This window comes from Dipodomys merriami, unplaced genomic scaffold (assembly GCF_024711535.1).
Source record: "Dipodomys merriami isolate MVZ:Mamm:240054 unplaced genomic scaffold, mDipMer1.0.p SCAF_3, whole genome shotgun sequence".
In the NCBI taxonomy this organism is placed as follows: domain Eukaryota; kingdom Metazoa; phylum Chordata; class Mammalia; order Rodentia; family Heteromyidae; genus Dipodomys; species Dipodomys merriami.
In genome coordinates this window covers 33,951,226-33,965,608 of record NW_027204492.1, presented here as the reverse complement: position 1 = coordinate 33,965,608, position 14,383 = coordinate 33,951,226, and the positions used below count along the sequence as shown (strand labels likewise).

Genomic DNA, 14,383 nt, shown 5'->3' with positions numbered 1-14,383 from the left:
TCTAACTCATCACAGATGGAAAAGAAATCATTTGATAAGCAGTTATAGAAACAGGCAGAGTAACTTGCATCATGCTAGGGGTAACTACAGAGGCAAAATGCCACTGCAGATTTCATTGTCAATTATAACGAACTCTTATAGAAATTTCAGTATGAATCCAGCAGACATATCTTTGTCATTATCATTGTAAATTCTTATTTATTGAGTGCCTGATAAATGTTAGTCTCTTCTCAGACATTTGATGGAGTATTCCTGCATCTACAGTGGATCAGGGAATACTTGCTTGCCACTATATAGTGATACCAATCACCCAGACAGAAGAGAATGAACTCATATGAATAGTCTAAGTCATAATGCAGAAGAGGTCCCAGACTGTATACAGGCATCTTTTATTCCTGTTTTCATCACTGGGTGCTATCCTCCCACCAAGCTTTCCCATAACTGCAAAGGAAGAAAAGCAGAAGGTATAGTTCTGAAAAAGTCACACACTTCCAGCAGTGGTATTCCAGATATGTTTGGGGATGGCAATAAATGCCACAATTAGGGCCTTATAAATGTGGTAGGGATGAGCCCTGTTCATTTCTCCATCTTTCTCCATACAAGAGTGTTTAGCTTTTAAGTTTCAAACCAAGCAGGAAAGGTGAGCTGTAGAACTCTGAAGAGCTGCTTAGTTGTGTAGCTACTTTTCAAGTAAGGATCTTATTTTGCCTAATGCAGCATATTGGAACTTGGGTGTCTGTGAACACTCTTGTGCAGTAAATGAGAGAATAATTCTTCTAGATGACTTTTAAATAACCACTGATGCACTGGTTTATGGGAAGGTGTTTAAAAAGCATGCAAACTCTAAGCTATACTACTGGTAGATAGGTGCCAACTAATTGAGGTTTAGACCTCTTTCAGAGCTCCATTCATTTCCCTTTCCCATCCTTGCTAATCAATCTCCTTTCAAAGATCAGGGTTTGAGACAGTGGTCAAGCTCCATGGCATAAGAATTGGTATTTCTCATGAGGCTCTCCACCAACACAATAGGCTTTGGCTTTCTTCCAGCAAAGCATGAAAGCCATGTGCAGATCAACATGGCTGCTGCTGCTCCACCTCCAGCACAGTAATAGGCCCAACCAAGCCGACAAGTACCTGTGTAAACAAGAATAGAGACATGAGGGTAGGTTTGTTTTCTCATACATTGTCTTTGGCAGCAGACTATAGCAATAATTCTTTAAGTGCAATCTTTATACACTCTCCTGGGGATATCATGGTTAGACTAAGAAGAGAAAATAGTAGATGGAATTGAATTTTGTATTTTTTCCCTTTCTTCCTTTGCTGGCTGTTGATCCCTATTTCAGCAAGCGGTTATATTTTATTTTCATATCACAGTAGTAACTGGGGGTGCTTTGGGTGGTGATGGTGTGACAATGCTAATTACAATGATGATAAGAACAATTGATCAAGTGTCAAACATATGCTAAGTACTTTTTGCATACACCTCATTGATCATCAGAGAAACTACACGAGACAGGTTCTTTTTATTCTTGTCTGACAAAAGATGAGGCAACCAAGGCAGAGGTTAACCTAATTATTTTTTAATCACACATTTAGAAAATGATAGAATCAGGATATAAACCGTGTACATGATGACTTCAGTTTTTCTTGTAGGGTGTAGGGCTTGAACTCTGGGCCTGAGTGCTGTCCTTCAGCTCTTCAGCCCAAGGTTAGTTCTTTGCCACTAACAAAGCTTCACTTCCAGTTTTCTGGTGGTTTATTGGAGATAAGAGTTTCACGGACTTTCCTACCTGGGTTGGCTTTGAACCACAGTCTTCGGATCTCAGCCTCCTGAGTAATTAGGATAATAGGCATAAGCACCAGGTGACTCCAAACTTTTAACTGCTGTGAAGGGATTACTTTCAAAGGCTATGTCCTGCATCATGAGGAAGTATAATATGCAAAATCAAATCCCTTCCCTCTTTATCTGTTCTGACCTAGCCTTTCAACATGCAGGAGGGAAATACGCATTTGAATAAAAAATGAAACTTCCAAGAGAAACTTCCAGTTTGAAATGTAGTGGAAAATGTCACATACATAAATCTATTTACCCCACCACTTGCCAGTTTATTACAGATAGATTACTTTGTTTGGAGAATTTATAGTTTTCAGTCATTTGTAGTTTTCAGAAGATGTTAATGCCAAGAGAAACAAGAAGAGCTATTATTTCATGAGGTATTGGAGTAACTAACTGAAAAAATAACATGCTTTAGCCTAAATTATGCAGAATTGCAAGAAAAGTATTGAAAAGAGGAGGAAATAACCTTGACCTGCCTCACAATCTTGCAGAAGCTAGTCTTGACTATTCCAAGTTGAGGATGCCAAGATTGGTATTTAGGAAAATTTATTTTTTAAAGGCTATATTCAATCAAAACACTAACTGCTTCTGTTCACATGGTTCCCTGTGACTTGGTTTTCCTCGTTTTAAGTGGTTACTTGATGTACCATATGAAGAATCTAAAGAGGCCCCAAGTTAGGTTGGTTCACTCTTTTATTTAGGTTAGCCTAATTTATACCAAATTTCCCAACTTGGAAATACTCTTTCCACTATGAAATCGCCATCACGTTGTCTTTTTTCCCCAAACACTGTTTCTCCTCTTACTTACCAATTCATATCTACCACAGAACACTATTCAGGACTTGGCCCCAACTATATCCCTTCCCAGACTCACTCTAGTACACACAAGTTGACTCAACCAAGTAGTTGTTTGATAAGTCATCTCTACATCTCATATACAACTGCTAAGCAAAAACAATGGAAAGAAGATTTGCATTTCACATATTTTCATCTGCCAGTTCTCTTTTCTAGATTATTGGCTAAACAGTACAGGTGTATTTGTTTTTAGCTTGATAGTGATTTGTGTATGTTACCTATAATGGCTATAATTTCCAATATGTATGATCTAGTCTACTCATATTTTAGAGCTGGGTACACTGCATTCTCAAGCTTCAATATGCAAAACTCTGGCTCAAATTTTTAATTAAAATGGAAAATCCAGCTACTGAAATATTCTTTTTATTCTTTTTTTCTATGTATTTTGTTTATTTTCAAGGTGATGGACAAAGGGGTTAAAGTTACATAAGTAAGGTAATGAGTACATTTATTGTCAAAATTATTACCCTTTCCCTCATTTTTCTCCTACTTTCCCTCCGCCTCAACACCCCCCCACACAAATTGTATAGATCTTTTCCAAAATATTGTCTTGTGTATAACATACCATGGACCTTTCCACCATAAGAGCTATGCACATTCTCTTCCTCTACCTAATATGCTGTCTATGTGTACTTACGTTTGCATGTATCTGCCACACACACATACACAGAGTGTTTTTCCTTGATCAAAATTTGGCTTGATTCAATATTCAATATTCTTTTTTTTTTTTTTTGGTTGGTCATGCGGTTTGAACTCTGGGCTTGGGCGCTGTCCCTGCACTCTTCAGCTCAAGGCGAGTGCTCTACCACAGCACCACTTCTGGTTTTCTAGTGGTTTATTGGAGATAAGAGTCCCATGGACTTTCCTATAGGGGCTGGCTTTGAACTGCGATCCTCAGATCTCAGCCTCTTGAGTAGTTAGGATTACAGGCATGAGTCACCGTTGCCCAGCTAATATTTAATATTCTTTAGAACCCAATTATAACCCCTCTGTACATCACCTTGACAATAAAAGTAAAATTTAAAAACCCTGATAGCCCACATTATTTTTTATTGTCAAGGTGATGTACAGAGGGATTTCAGCTATATGAGTAAGATAATGAGTACATTCTAAGAGCAAATCTTTAAAGAACTATCTTTCTGATTTGGGAGCCATTATTAATACTCAGTTAATCCACAGAAAGCATCACGGGATGCTTCTACAAATGAATCATTGTATGGAAAGATATATCAGAGAGCAATGACAATGAATATCATTCTTTACCTGTGATTACTTTTTAGGAAGCCCTGTAGACTATCATCAATCTATAAATTTCATTCTTAGACATGCTATTTAAGAACTGAGAATGTAGTTCATTAGTCCTTACAGTAAGTGCTTGCCTAGCATGTGCAATGCTGTGAGTTCAATCCTCAGTTCTGCCAAATATAAGTCTTTTCCTAATACTCTTCTGACAAACATTTATTGAGTTCCTATGATGTTCCGGGCATTTTCAATACACAATCTTACTTGATTTTCACAACCACCTTAATAATTACTATTTAGAGGGAAATAAGTGTCTGAAAGGCAAATGTCTTAGCCAACTTAGACAGAGTTGATATGATATTGCAGCATTATTGACCATAGCTAATATATGGAACCAACCCAGATGCCCCTCAGTAGAGAATGGATCAAGAATATGTGGTGTATATACACAATGGAATTCTATGCCTCCATAAGAAAGAATGACATTGCCCCAATTTTTAGGAAATGGAAAGACTTGGGAAAAAATTATATTAAGTGAAGTAAGCCAGGCCCAAAGAAACATAGGTCCCATGGTTTCCCTTATTTGCGATAACTAGTATATCTCTGAAAGAAGCAGAAAAGGTCAGATAAGATGATGTTAAGTGAAATGAACCCCAAGATAAGGACACAAGTGGTTTTTCTTTCTTGCTATTGTTTCTAATGTATTTATAAGGTACCATGTGATTTTTATGTTGCTTTGTATGTCCCTCCCCCATGGTATAACCCCTGTTTTCATTGTATTTGACGTTAGTATAATTTTGGGAGGGGAAGGGAAAAAACAAATTGTTTAAATAGGGATACAGGCTGACCCATTGCAACAATGATATGTACAAGATGCTATGTTTTAAAATGAACTTTACAATTTAGGTGTGGGGGTAGTATAGTTGTAGAGATGGGAGGGAAGGGAGGGTAGGGGAAAAACAAAGGAGGAGGCAACAACGCTTGATAAGAAATGTACTCATTACCTTGCTCATGTAATTGTAAGCTCTCTGTACGGTATTTCACAATAAAAAACTCATTTTAAATAAATAAATAAATTTCAGAGTTGAGATGTGAAGGCTAAGCCTAATTTAAAGATCAAAGCTCAAAAGTAAATGCTCCATAACGTCCCTTTCAGTCATGCTAGTAGAACAAAACCAAGGACACAAATTATTAAGGACTACATTTTATGGGAAAGTAAAATATGTTCAACTAATATCCCCTCTTTCCAGGCCTCAGTTTCCCCTTTTAAAGTAAAAGTTTTATTAAGGGGATTGCTTTCTTAATTTTATTTTTATTTAACATATACCAAGCACACAAAGGGACTCATTATGACAATTCTATAAACATCTATACAGTATAATTTAAGTAAATCTTTCCACTACATTCTCATACCCTTCTACCTTCCTCTCTTTTCCAAACAGTCTTTGGTAGGTCTCATTATGATGTCTTCATATGTGTTCATGTGTATCAGGAATATTTTATATATAATATATTAATATTTTATAAATATATGAAATGTCCTTTGATCTTCTTTACCCCTTAGTACCTTAAGAAAAATTTGAGTCATTCTAATTCAAATTATCCATTATACTATAAAACGATAAGTACTTTAAGATACACATGAGTAAAACATCATAGGAATAGACAGAAAAAGAGGAATGAACTACTCCTAGATGGCTGATTTAAGGCTCAGGTAAGGCTTTAGGAAGAGACAGCGTTTCTTAGAAATCAGCCTGGCTCTAGTATTGGGAAGTCTCTTTGTCCAGCAGAGGGAGTGTTTTATGTGACTCCACAAGCACATAATAAGCTACAGAAGCAGCATACTATTCAGAGTTATTTTAAAAAATATGTCCACATGGAGTAAAAAAAATAAGCTAAATGTAACCAAGAGTGGACATGAGTTTTACTTTCTCACAAATAATGAGGTACAATGGATGGTTTCTCATTCAAGAAATGAATGAGTGGTTACCCACTATTGGCACACAATTTCTTTTTTTTCCACTGGAAAAAAAAGTATATTCATTTATTTAGGAAGTTCATTTTTAAGGTTAGATTATTATGGCAGTGCTCAGAAAATCATTAGCAATGATCAAGTAACTTCTTTTTTTAATTTTTTAATTTTTATTTTTTGTGAACATACTGTACAGAGGGGTTACAATTACATGGGCAAGATAATGAGTACATTTCTTATCAAGCATTGCAGCCTCCTCCTTTGTTTACTCTTCACATCCCTTCCCAGCCTCCCCCCCCAACCCCCCACCCAATCCTCCCCCCCAACCCCGCACCAAAGTTGTAAAGTTCGTTTTCAACATGACAACTTGTACTTCTCATTGTTGCAACAGGTCCACCTGTATCCTTAAATGACTTGTTTTTCACCATCTCCTCCACAAATTATACTGACATCAAATATAGTGAAAGCAGGAGTTATACTGTGGGGGAGGGACATACAAAGCAACAAAGAAATAATCTTATAAATGCATTAGAAACAAATGCATGAAAGAAAAAACATTAAAATACATATCTAAGGGTTCATTTTTCTCACATCACATTATCTGACCTTTTCTGCTTGATTCATACATATACCAAATATTGCAAATAAGGGAAACCATGGGACCTATGTTTCTTTGGGCCTGGCTTACTTAACTTAATATAATTTTTTCCAAGTGTTTCCATTTCCTAACAAATGGGGCAATGTCATTCTTTCTGATGGAGGCATAGAATTCCATTGTGTATATATACCACATTTTCTTGATCTATTCATCTACTGAGGGGCATCTGGGTTGGTTCCATATCTTAGCTATGGTAAATAATGCTGCAATAAACATAGTTGTGCTGGTAGCTTTAGTGTGGTCTTGTTTGTAAACATTTGGGTAAATGCCCAAAAGTAGGATTGCTGGGTCATAGGGGAGCTCCATGTGAAGTCTTTTTTTTTTTTGGATGTTATTGCTATTGCTATTCTTTTTTTTTTTTAATATTATTTTATTTTATTTGAGAACATACTGTACAGAGGGGCTACAATTACATGGGCAGGATAATGCATACATTTCTTGCCAAGCATTGCCAGCCTCCTCCTTTGTTTACCCTTCACCTCCCTTCCCAGCCTCCCCCCTCCCCCCACCCAATTATACCCCCCCCCCACACCGACATTGTAAAGCTGGTTTTGACATGACATTTTGTACTTCTCACTGTTGCAACAGGTCCACCTGAATCCTTAAATGACTTGTTTGTCCCCATCTCCTCCACATGTTATACTGACATCAAATATAGTGAAAGTGGGGGTTACACTGTGGGGGAGGGACATACAAAGCAACAAAGAAATAATCTTATAAATGCGTTAGAAACACATGCATGAAAGAAACGAAAACATTAAAATACATATTTAAGGGTTCATTTTCCTAACATCACATTATCTGACCTTTTCCACTTGACTCATACCTATACTAGATATTGCAAATAAGGGAAACCATGGGACCTATGCTTCTTTGGGCCTGGCTTACTTCACTTAATATAATTTTTTCCAAACCTTTCCATTTCCTAACAAATGGGGAAATGTCATTCTTTCTGATGGAGGCATAGAATTCCATTGTGTATATATACCACATTTTCTTGATCCATTCATCTACTGAGGGGCATCTGGGTTGGTTCCATATCTTAGCTGTGGTTAATAATGCTGCAATAAACATAGTTGTGCTGGTAGCTTTAGTGTGGTCTTGTTTGTAAACATTTGGGTAAATGCCCAAAAGTGTGATTGCTGGATCATAGGGGAGATCTATGTGAAGTCTTTTGAAGAACCTCCATACTGCTTTCCAAAGTGGTTGAACAAGTTTACACTCCCACCAACAATGAAGTAAGGTTCCCTTCTGTCCACATCCCCTCTAGCATCTGTTGTTGTTAGAGTTCTTGATTTTTTTAGCACACAATTTCTTCAGTCTGGAAAATCCTCTGTTACAGAGATGCATAAGGAAGACCTATGTTGTCCTAGGCATTGTAGCACTCTACCTTCTGCATATTAGATGTCCTCAGTAACTTATTCCTTCTCTTTCTCTTCTTTTAAAAGTAAAAAACTATGCCAGATATGGGGGAACAGTGTTTTCTTCTATTAAGAACCACAATATTAGAGAATTAGTGTGGGGTGATTATTCTGAATGTTATATGAAAGAGATTACAAGTATGCAGAGGACATAATGGTGTCAGTGTCCAAAGACATTGGCGTGCAGTAAACAAGGCATAAACCAGTTCCTAACAACAAAGTATGACTTAGTCAAAAATGTCAATAATCTTAAGGATAGGCAATCCTCATCTAGGCAAATACTAAGTATCTACCCCTTAAATTTGCTACAAAATGAATCTTGACAATGAAGGATTAAACCATCAGAATGGAATGTCTACAGTTAGGAAAGATCAAGCCGACTGGAATTGAGGTATCATTAGCTTTGTGTTTTCTTTTTTTTGGTGGGGGGGGTCCAGTCGTGGGGCCTGAACTCTGGGCCTGGGTGCTGTCCCTCAGCTCTTCAGCTCAAGGCTAGCGCTCTATCACTTGATCCACAGCACCACTTCCTGCTTTTTTTCTTTTTGCTTATGTGGTGCTGAGGAATTGAACCCAGGGCCTCAAGCATGCAAGGCAAGCACTCTACCACTGAGCCACGTTCCCAGCCCCAGCTTTGAGCTTCCTGCATTTTCTCATATTGTACTCCTAGAAAACTGGGGAAGCAGAGAGAAGGAGGCATATTGAGGAGAAGGCAATAGATTCCTGGGAACCAATACACTACAAAAATCTCGTGGAAAATTTTTTAACTCTAATAGGTCTAAACTCTCTCATCTCTAAAATGAGAGAAAATAATTATCTGCCTAAAGACAGAGAGCATTAGGATATATGAGTTCTTTTTTTCTGTTATTTTTATTGTGAAAATACTGTACAGAAGGCTTACAATTACATGGGCAAGATAATGAGTACATTTCTTATCAAGCATTCTAGCCTCCTCCTTTTTTCCCCCTTCCCATCCCTCCTGATCCTCCCCCCATACCCCCACCCAATCCTCCCCGCCCACACCAAAGTTGGAAAGTTCGTTTTTGACATAACGACTTGTACATCTCATTGTTGCAATGGGTCCACCTGTATCCCTATTTAAATGATTTTTTCCCTTCCCTTCCACAAATTATATCAACATCAAATACACTGTGGGGGGGGCATACAAAGCAGCATAGAAATAATCTTATAAATGTGTTAGAAACAATCACAGGAAAGAAAAAAAAAACATTTGAATACATAGCTTAGGGTTCATTTCCCTAATATCAACTTATCTGACCTTTTCTGCTTGACTCAGTCATATACTAGATATTGCAAATAAGGGAAACCATGGGACCTATGTTTCTTTGGGCCTGCATTACTTCACTTAATAGAATTTGTTCCAAGTCTTTCTATTTCCTAACAAATGGGGCAATGTCATTCTTTCTTATAGAGGCATAGAATTCCATTGTGTATATATACCACATTTTCTTGATCCATTCATCTACTGAGGGGCATCTGGGTTGGTTCCATATCTTAGCTATGGTAAATAATGATGCAATAAACATAGTCATGCTAGTAGCTTTAGTGTGGTCTTGTTTGTGAACATTTGGGTAAATGCCCAAAAGTGGGATTGCTGGGTCATAGGGGAGCTCTATGTGAAGTCTTTTGAGGAACCTCCATACTACTTTCCAAAGTGGTTGAACAAGTTTACACTCCCACCAACAATGCAGTAAGGTTCCCTTCTGTCCACATCCCCTCCAGCATCTGTTGTTATCAAAGTTCTTGATTTGAGCCATTCTAACTGGAGTGAGGTGGTATCTCAATGTTGATTTGATTTGCATTTCTTTTATGGCTAGGGAGGTTGAGCATTTCTTCATGTGTCTATTGGCCATCCTTCTTTCCTCTTCAGAGAAGTTTCTCTTTAAGTCTTTAGCCCACTTATTTATTGGGCAGTTGCTTAACCAAAGAAGTCAAGGACCTCTATGATGAAAACTTTAAAAACTTAAAAAAGGAAATCAAAACAGAACTTAGAAAGTGACAAAAACTCCCATGCTTCTGGATTGGAAAGATCAACACTGTGAAAATGGCAATGCTTCCCAAGGCAATCTACAAATTCAATTTGATACCTATCAAAATTCCAACATCATTCTTCAAGGAAATAGAAGTGGCAATCCAAAAATTCATATGGAACAATAAAAGAACCCGAATAGCAAAAATGATCCTCAACAGAAAGAACAGTGCTGGAGGAATATCAATACCAAATTTCAAACTCTACTATAAAGCCATAGTAATCAAAACAGCTTGGTACTGGCACAAGAACAGACCTCAGGACCAATGGAATAGAATTGAAGACCCAGAAATGAACCCACAGACCTATAGCCATCTAATCTTCAATAAGGGAGCTAAAAAATAGACTGGAAGAAAGACAGCCTCTTCAGTAAATGGTGTTGGCAAAATTGGTTAACTACGTGTAGAAAACTAAAGCTAGATCCTTATATATCACCCTGCACCAGAATCAACTCCAAATGGATCAAAGACCTTGGAGTCAAAGTGGACACTCTGAAAACATTACAGGATGGAATAGGAGAAACCCTAGGTCTTGTTGGCACAGGCTGAAATTTTCTTAATAAAGACCCAGAAATACAACAAATCAAAGAAAGATTCGACAAATGGGATTACATGAAATTGCAGAGCTTCTGCATGGCAAAGGACATAGCTAGCAAGATCAACAGAAAGCCCACGGATTGGGAGACAATCTTCACTGGCCATACAATGGACAAGGGTTTCATATCTAAAATATGCCTGGAACTCAAGAACAAATTAAATCCCCCAACAACAAATCTTCAAAGATATATAAGTTCTTGAAATGCCTTGAGCTCACTAGGGGGCACTTGCCCAGTGTGCCTAAGCTGAGTTCAATCCCCAGGGTGTATGTGTGGAAGGTGGGAGGATTAGGCCATGGAGAAGAGGAATGGGCAAGAGAAGAGAGGAGAGGAGAGGAGTGGAGAAGAGAGGACAGGAGAGGACAGGAGAGGAGAGGACAGGAGAGGAGATAATTATCTGGGGTCACTACTGCCTTTAGATTGAATTTTCCCAACTTTGAACCTTCCCCCTAGACTAGCTCAGAATTCACTGAACTGCCATCACACCTGCAGGTTTGTTCTACGCCAAGCATAGCTATCTGCGAAAACAAATGGGTGGCAAGATGGTTGGGGCAGGGGGAGTTCAAACTGCAAATTAGCTTTATGCAAAGCTTCAGGATGAGCTCTGAGACAAGCCAGTTCTTTTTTGTGTGCTCTGTATCATTTCTAACACCCTAACTGTGAGTCATTCTATTCCAGTGTAGAATTTGCTGTGACAGAAACTCTCATAAAAGTTATTAAATCATCACTCAGCAGTGGGTCTGACATTTAAATCAAGACATGTTGCTTTTATTCCAAGTTACAAATCAAATTGGTTTGGAGTCTGACTCTGTTTCCTTTGATTCATCATTAAGTTATATTATTATATCAGTATTGTTTACAGAAAAATTGTCACTGGATGCCGCTTAAAACTAACCACCTTCCCCAGAGCCCTATCCCTATGCTCTTCAGGGGCATAGAGCCTGTCCAGCTGTCAATGGGTTCTCATGAACTACTGAAAGAAGTCAGCTCCAAACTAATGTTTGTAGTACAGCCTAGTCCTAGACTGATGCAGGCTTCAGATTTAGGAATCAGAACAGAACAGAGTCTAACAGAGAAACTTCTTCACGGAGTAGGTTCTCAGAATGCCAGCTTAGAAGTCAAGAATATTGCCAGGTACTGGTGGCTTGCACCTATAATCCTGGCTACTCAGGAGGCTGGGATGTGAGGATCGCAGTTCAAAGCCAGCCTGTGCAGGAAAGTCCGTGAGACTCTTATCAACCATACACCACCAGAAAACTGGAAGTGGCACTGTGGATCAAGTGGTAGAGCACTTGCCTTGAGCAGAAGAGCTGAGGGACAGCGCCCAGGCCCAGAGTTGAAACCCCACAACTAACAAAAAAAAGCAATCAAGAATATTGGAGCTAGGTGCCAGTGGCTCACACCAGTAATCCTAGCTACTCAGGAGGTTGAGATCTGAGGATCACAGTTCAAAGCCAGCCCAGGCAGGAAAGTCTGTGAGACTCTTATCTCCAATAAACCACTCAGAAAACTAGAAGTGGTGCTATGTCTCAAGTGGTAGAGTGCTAGCCTTGAGCTGAAGAGCTGAGGGACAATGCCCAGGCCCAGAGTTCAACACTCACAACCAACAAAAAAAAGAATATTGGGGAACTAATCCAAAGAAAGAACACTGTAAGGTCCACTCCTGGATGGTGAGCAGACCCCACCCAGTACCTATGTTACCTAGGCAACTGGCACACCTGTAAGAGGTCATATCCACATCCACTGAGGTCACATCTGGATCCAATGTGGTCACACCTTTCTCCCACCTATTCCTACTTCCCTTTACCTGGCCACACTTTTCCCTGCCACTACCCTAGATAAGGCATAGCCCAGGGCCAGACCGCCTCTCTGCCAGCTTCACAGAGTGCCAACCTGGCCTGGTGCCAACAGGTCTACTGAATAAACCTACCCCTTACCTAAATACCACGTGTGTGGTGCTGTTCTTACTCAGCAACCTCTTTAAAAACCTAACATAAATAGAGCTGTGAACCCAGGAAGGGCTTAAAGTCAGGATTGGTGGGATTCCTCTCCGTATTTTTTTCTCTTTTTTTTCATTTTTTTATTTCCCCCTTCTTTTTTTGCTCTGAGGAATACCTCTAGTTCTGATGGCCTTTTTGCAAATCAGTCTTCTGCAGACACAGCATGAATACCACTGCTGGCCTCTGCATCCACCTCCACGCTTCTACATTTTGGGGAGTAAACTACTCTCTAAGGGTTCTCTGTTGTTCAGTCTCTCTCCAGACATGGTACCGTGCCAGAGAACCTGCTAGGCCTTTAACTGGAAGGCTGGTCACCTCTGGAGCCAAGGATGTTGACTCTGGTTGCTTGGCCACTCCTCCCTAGAGGGCTAGGTGGTAAGTCGGAATGCCGTTTTCATTCAGTAAGCCCTCCTTCACTCACTAAATTTTTTGCTCCTATGTTTTTCTCTCTTGAATCTTTAATGGGTTGTTGTAAGTCATGCCCAAAGGAGGAAACTCCATTGGAATGCCTGCTGTGGTCCCTGAATGTCTTGTCCATTAAGGACTGCATCAACAAAGAACGCCTAATTTATTATTTCGCTCAAGTTTGGCCACAGTACCAACTGGATAATCGCTCTTGATGACCCAAAGACAGGACTCTTGATTGTGTCATTCTCAGAGATTTAGATAATTTTTGCCAGCGCAATGGTAAATGGTCTGAGGTCATTCATATTCAGCCATTCTTTGCTCTCTGGGACAACACAGCCCTATGCCAATCGTGCCAGCTTTTCCACTCCTCCTGGCACATGGAGAACCCACTTCTGAGAGTACAGGGCCCCTTCCAGAGCCTGATGTGCCTGACCCTCTTTTAGACTTTGCTCCCTTTTCTGCTGAGCATCTGGCACCTTCCCCACCTTCTTCTTCTTTACTCTCCTTCCCTTCACCCTCTCTACCTTCTCCCCCTGCAAACTCACACCCAGTCTCACACTGGTGGTACACAACTTCCACCAGACCCCATGTGCCCTTGCAAGAGTTGGCTGGGCCTGAAGGTATAATTAGAGTGCATGCCCCATTCTTAATGTTTGATATTAGTCAGATTGAGAAGTGGCTGGGATCTTACGTCCAAGAGTCTAATAATTATATCAAGCAGTTTAAAAACCTGGCTGAGACCTATGACCTAACTTGGCAGGACATATATCTAATACTATCTTCTACCCTTACTGCTGAGGAAAAGGATAGGGTGTGGACTGCTGTCCAGGCACATGCCGATGATGCCCACCACTTAGATATTAACTTTCCAGTGGGAGCAACAGTTGTGCCTAGGGAAGAGCCCAATTGGAATTATCAACATGATGCTCCTAGGTTGGAAAGCAGAAATAAGATGATAACTTACTTAGTAGCTGTTCTTCCTTAGTGGCAGCCTATCGTCCTGTCAATTATGACAAATTAAAGGCCCAATGAAATCCCGGCTGAATTTCTTGAATGCCTTACAGTAGTGCTCCAGTGCTATACAAGACTGGACCCAAAGTCAGCAGAGGCTAACGTGATTCTTAGTACTCATTTTATTGCCCAAAGGAAAAAGTTAAAAAAAGGCTGAGGATGGTCCTCAGACCCCTCAACGAGATCTGGTGAGTATGGCATTTAAAGTTTTTAATAATCCAGAAGAGCAGATTGCTGATAAGACTGCTCGTAAGAGGGAGAACTATCAAATCCTGGCTGCTGCCATCTGGCCTCCTCCGAGAAGAGGCACCCAGCATGCACCACCTGGAGCATGCTT

The 14,383-nt window shown here is 39.6% G+C and overlaps 1 protein-coding gene across 1 annotated transcript in view; it reads right to left on the bottom strand.

Annotated features, from left to right (window-relative positions):
* Positions 1-292: 292 nt before the first annotated feature.
* Lhfpl1 (LHFPL tetraspan subfamily member 1) overlaps positions 293-14,383 on the bottom strand; it is a 56,580-nt gene continuing 42,489 nt past the window's right edge. The window contains exon 3 of the mRNA XM_070038973.1: positions 293-1,134. Within this exon, the coding sequence (XP_069895074.1) occupies positions 953-1,134 (182 nt within the window). The 3' untranslated portion in view covers positions 293-952. The remainder of the gene's footprint in view (positions 1,135-14,383) is intronic.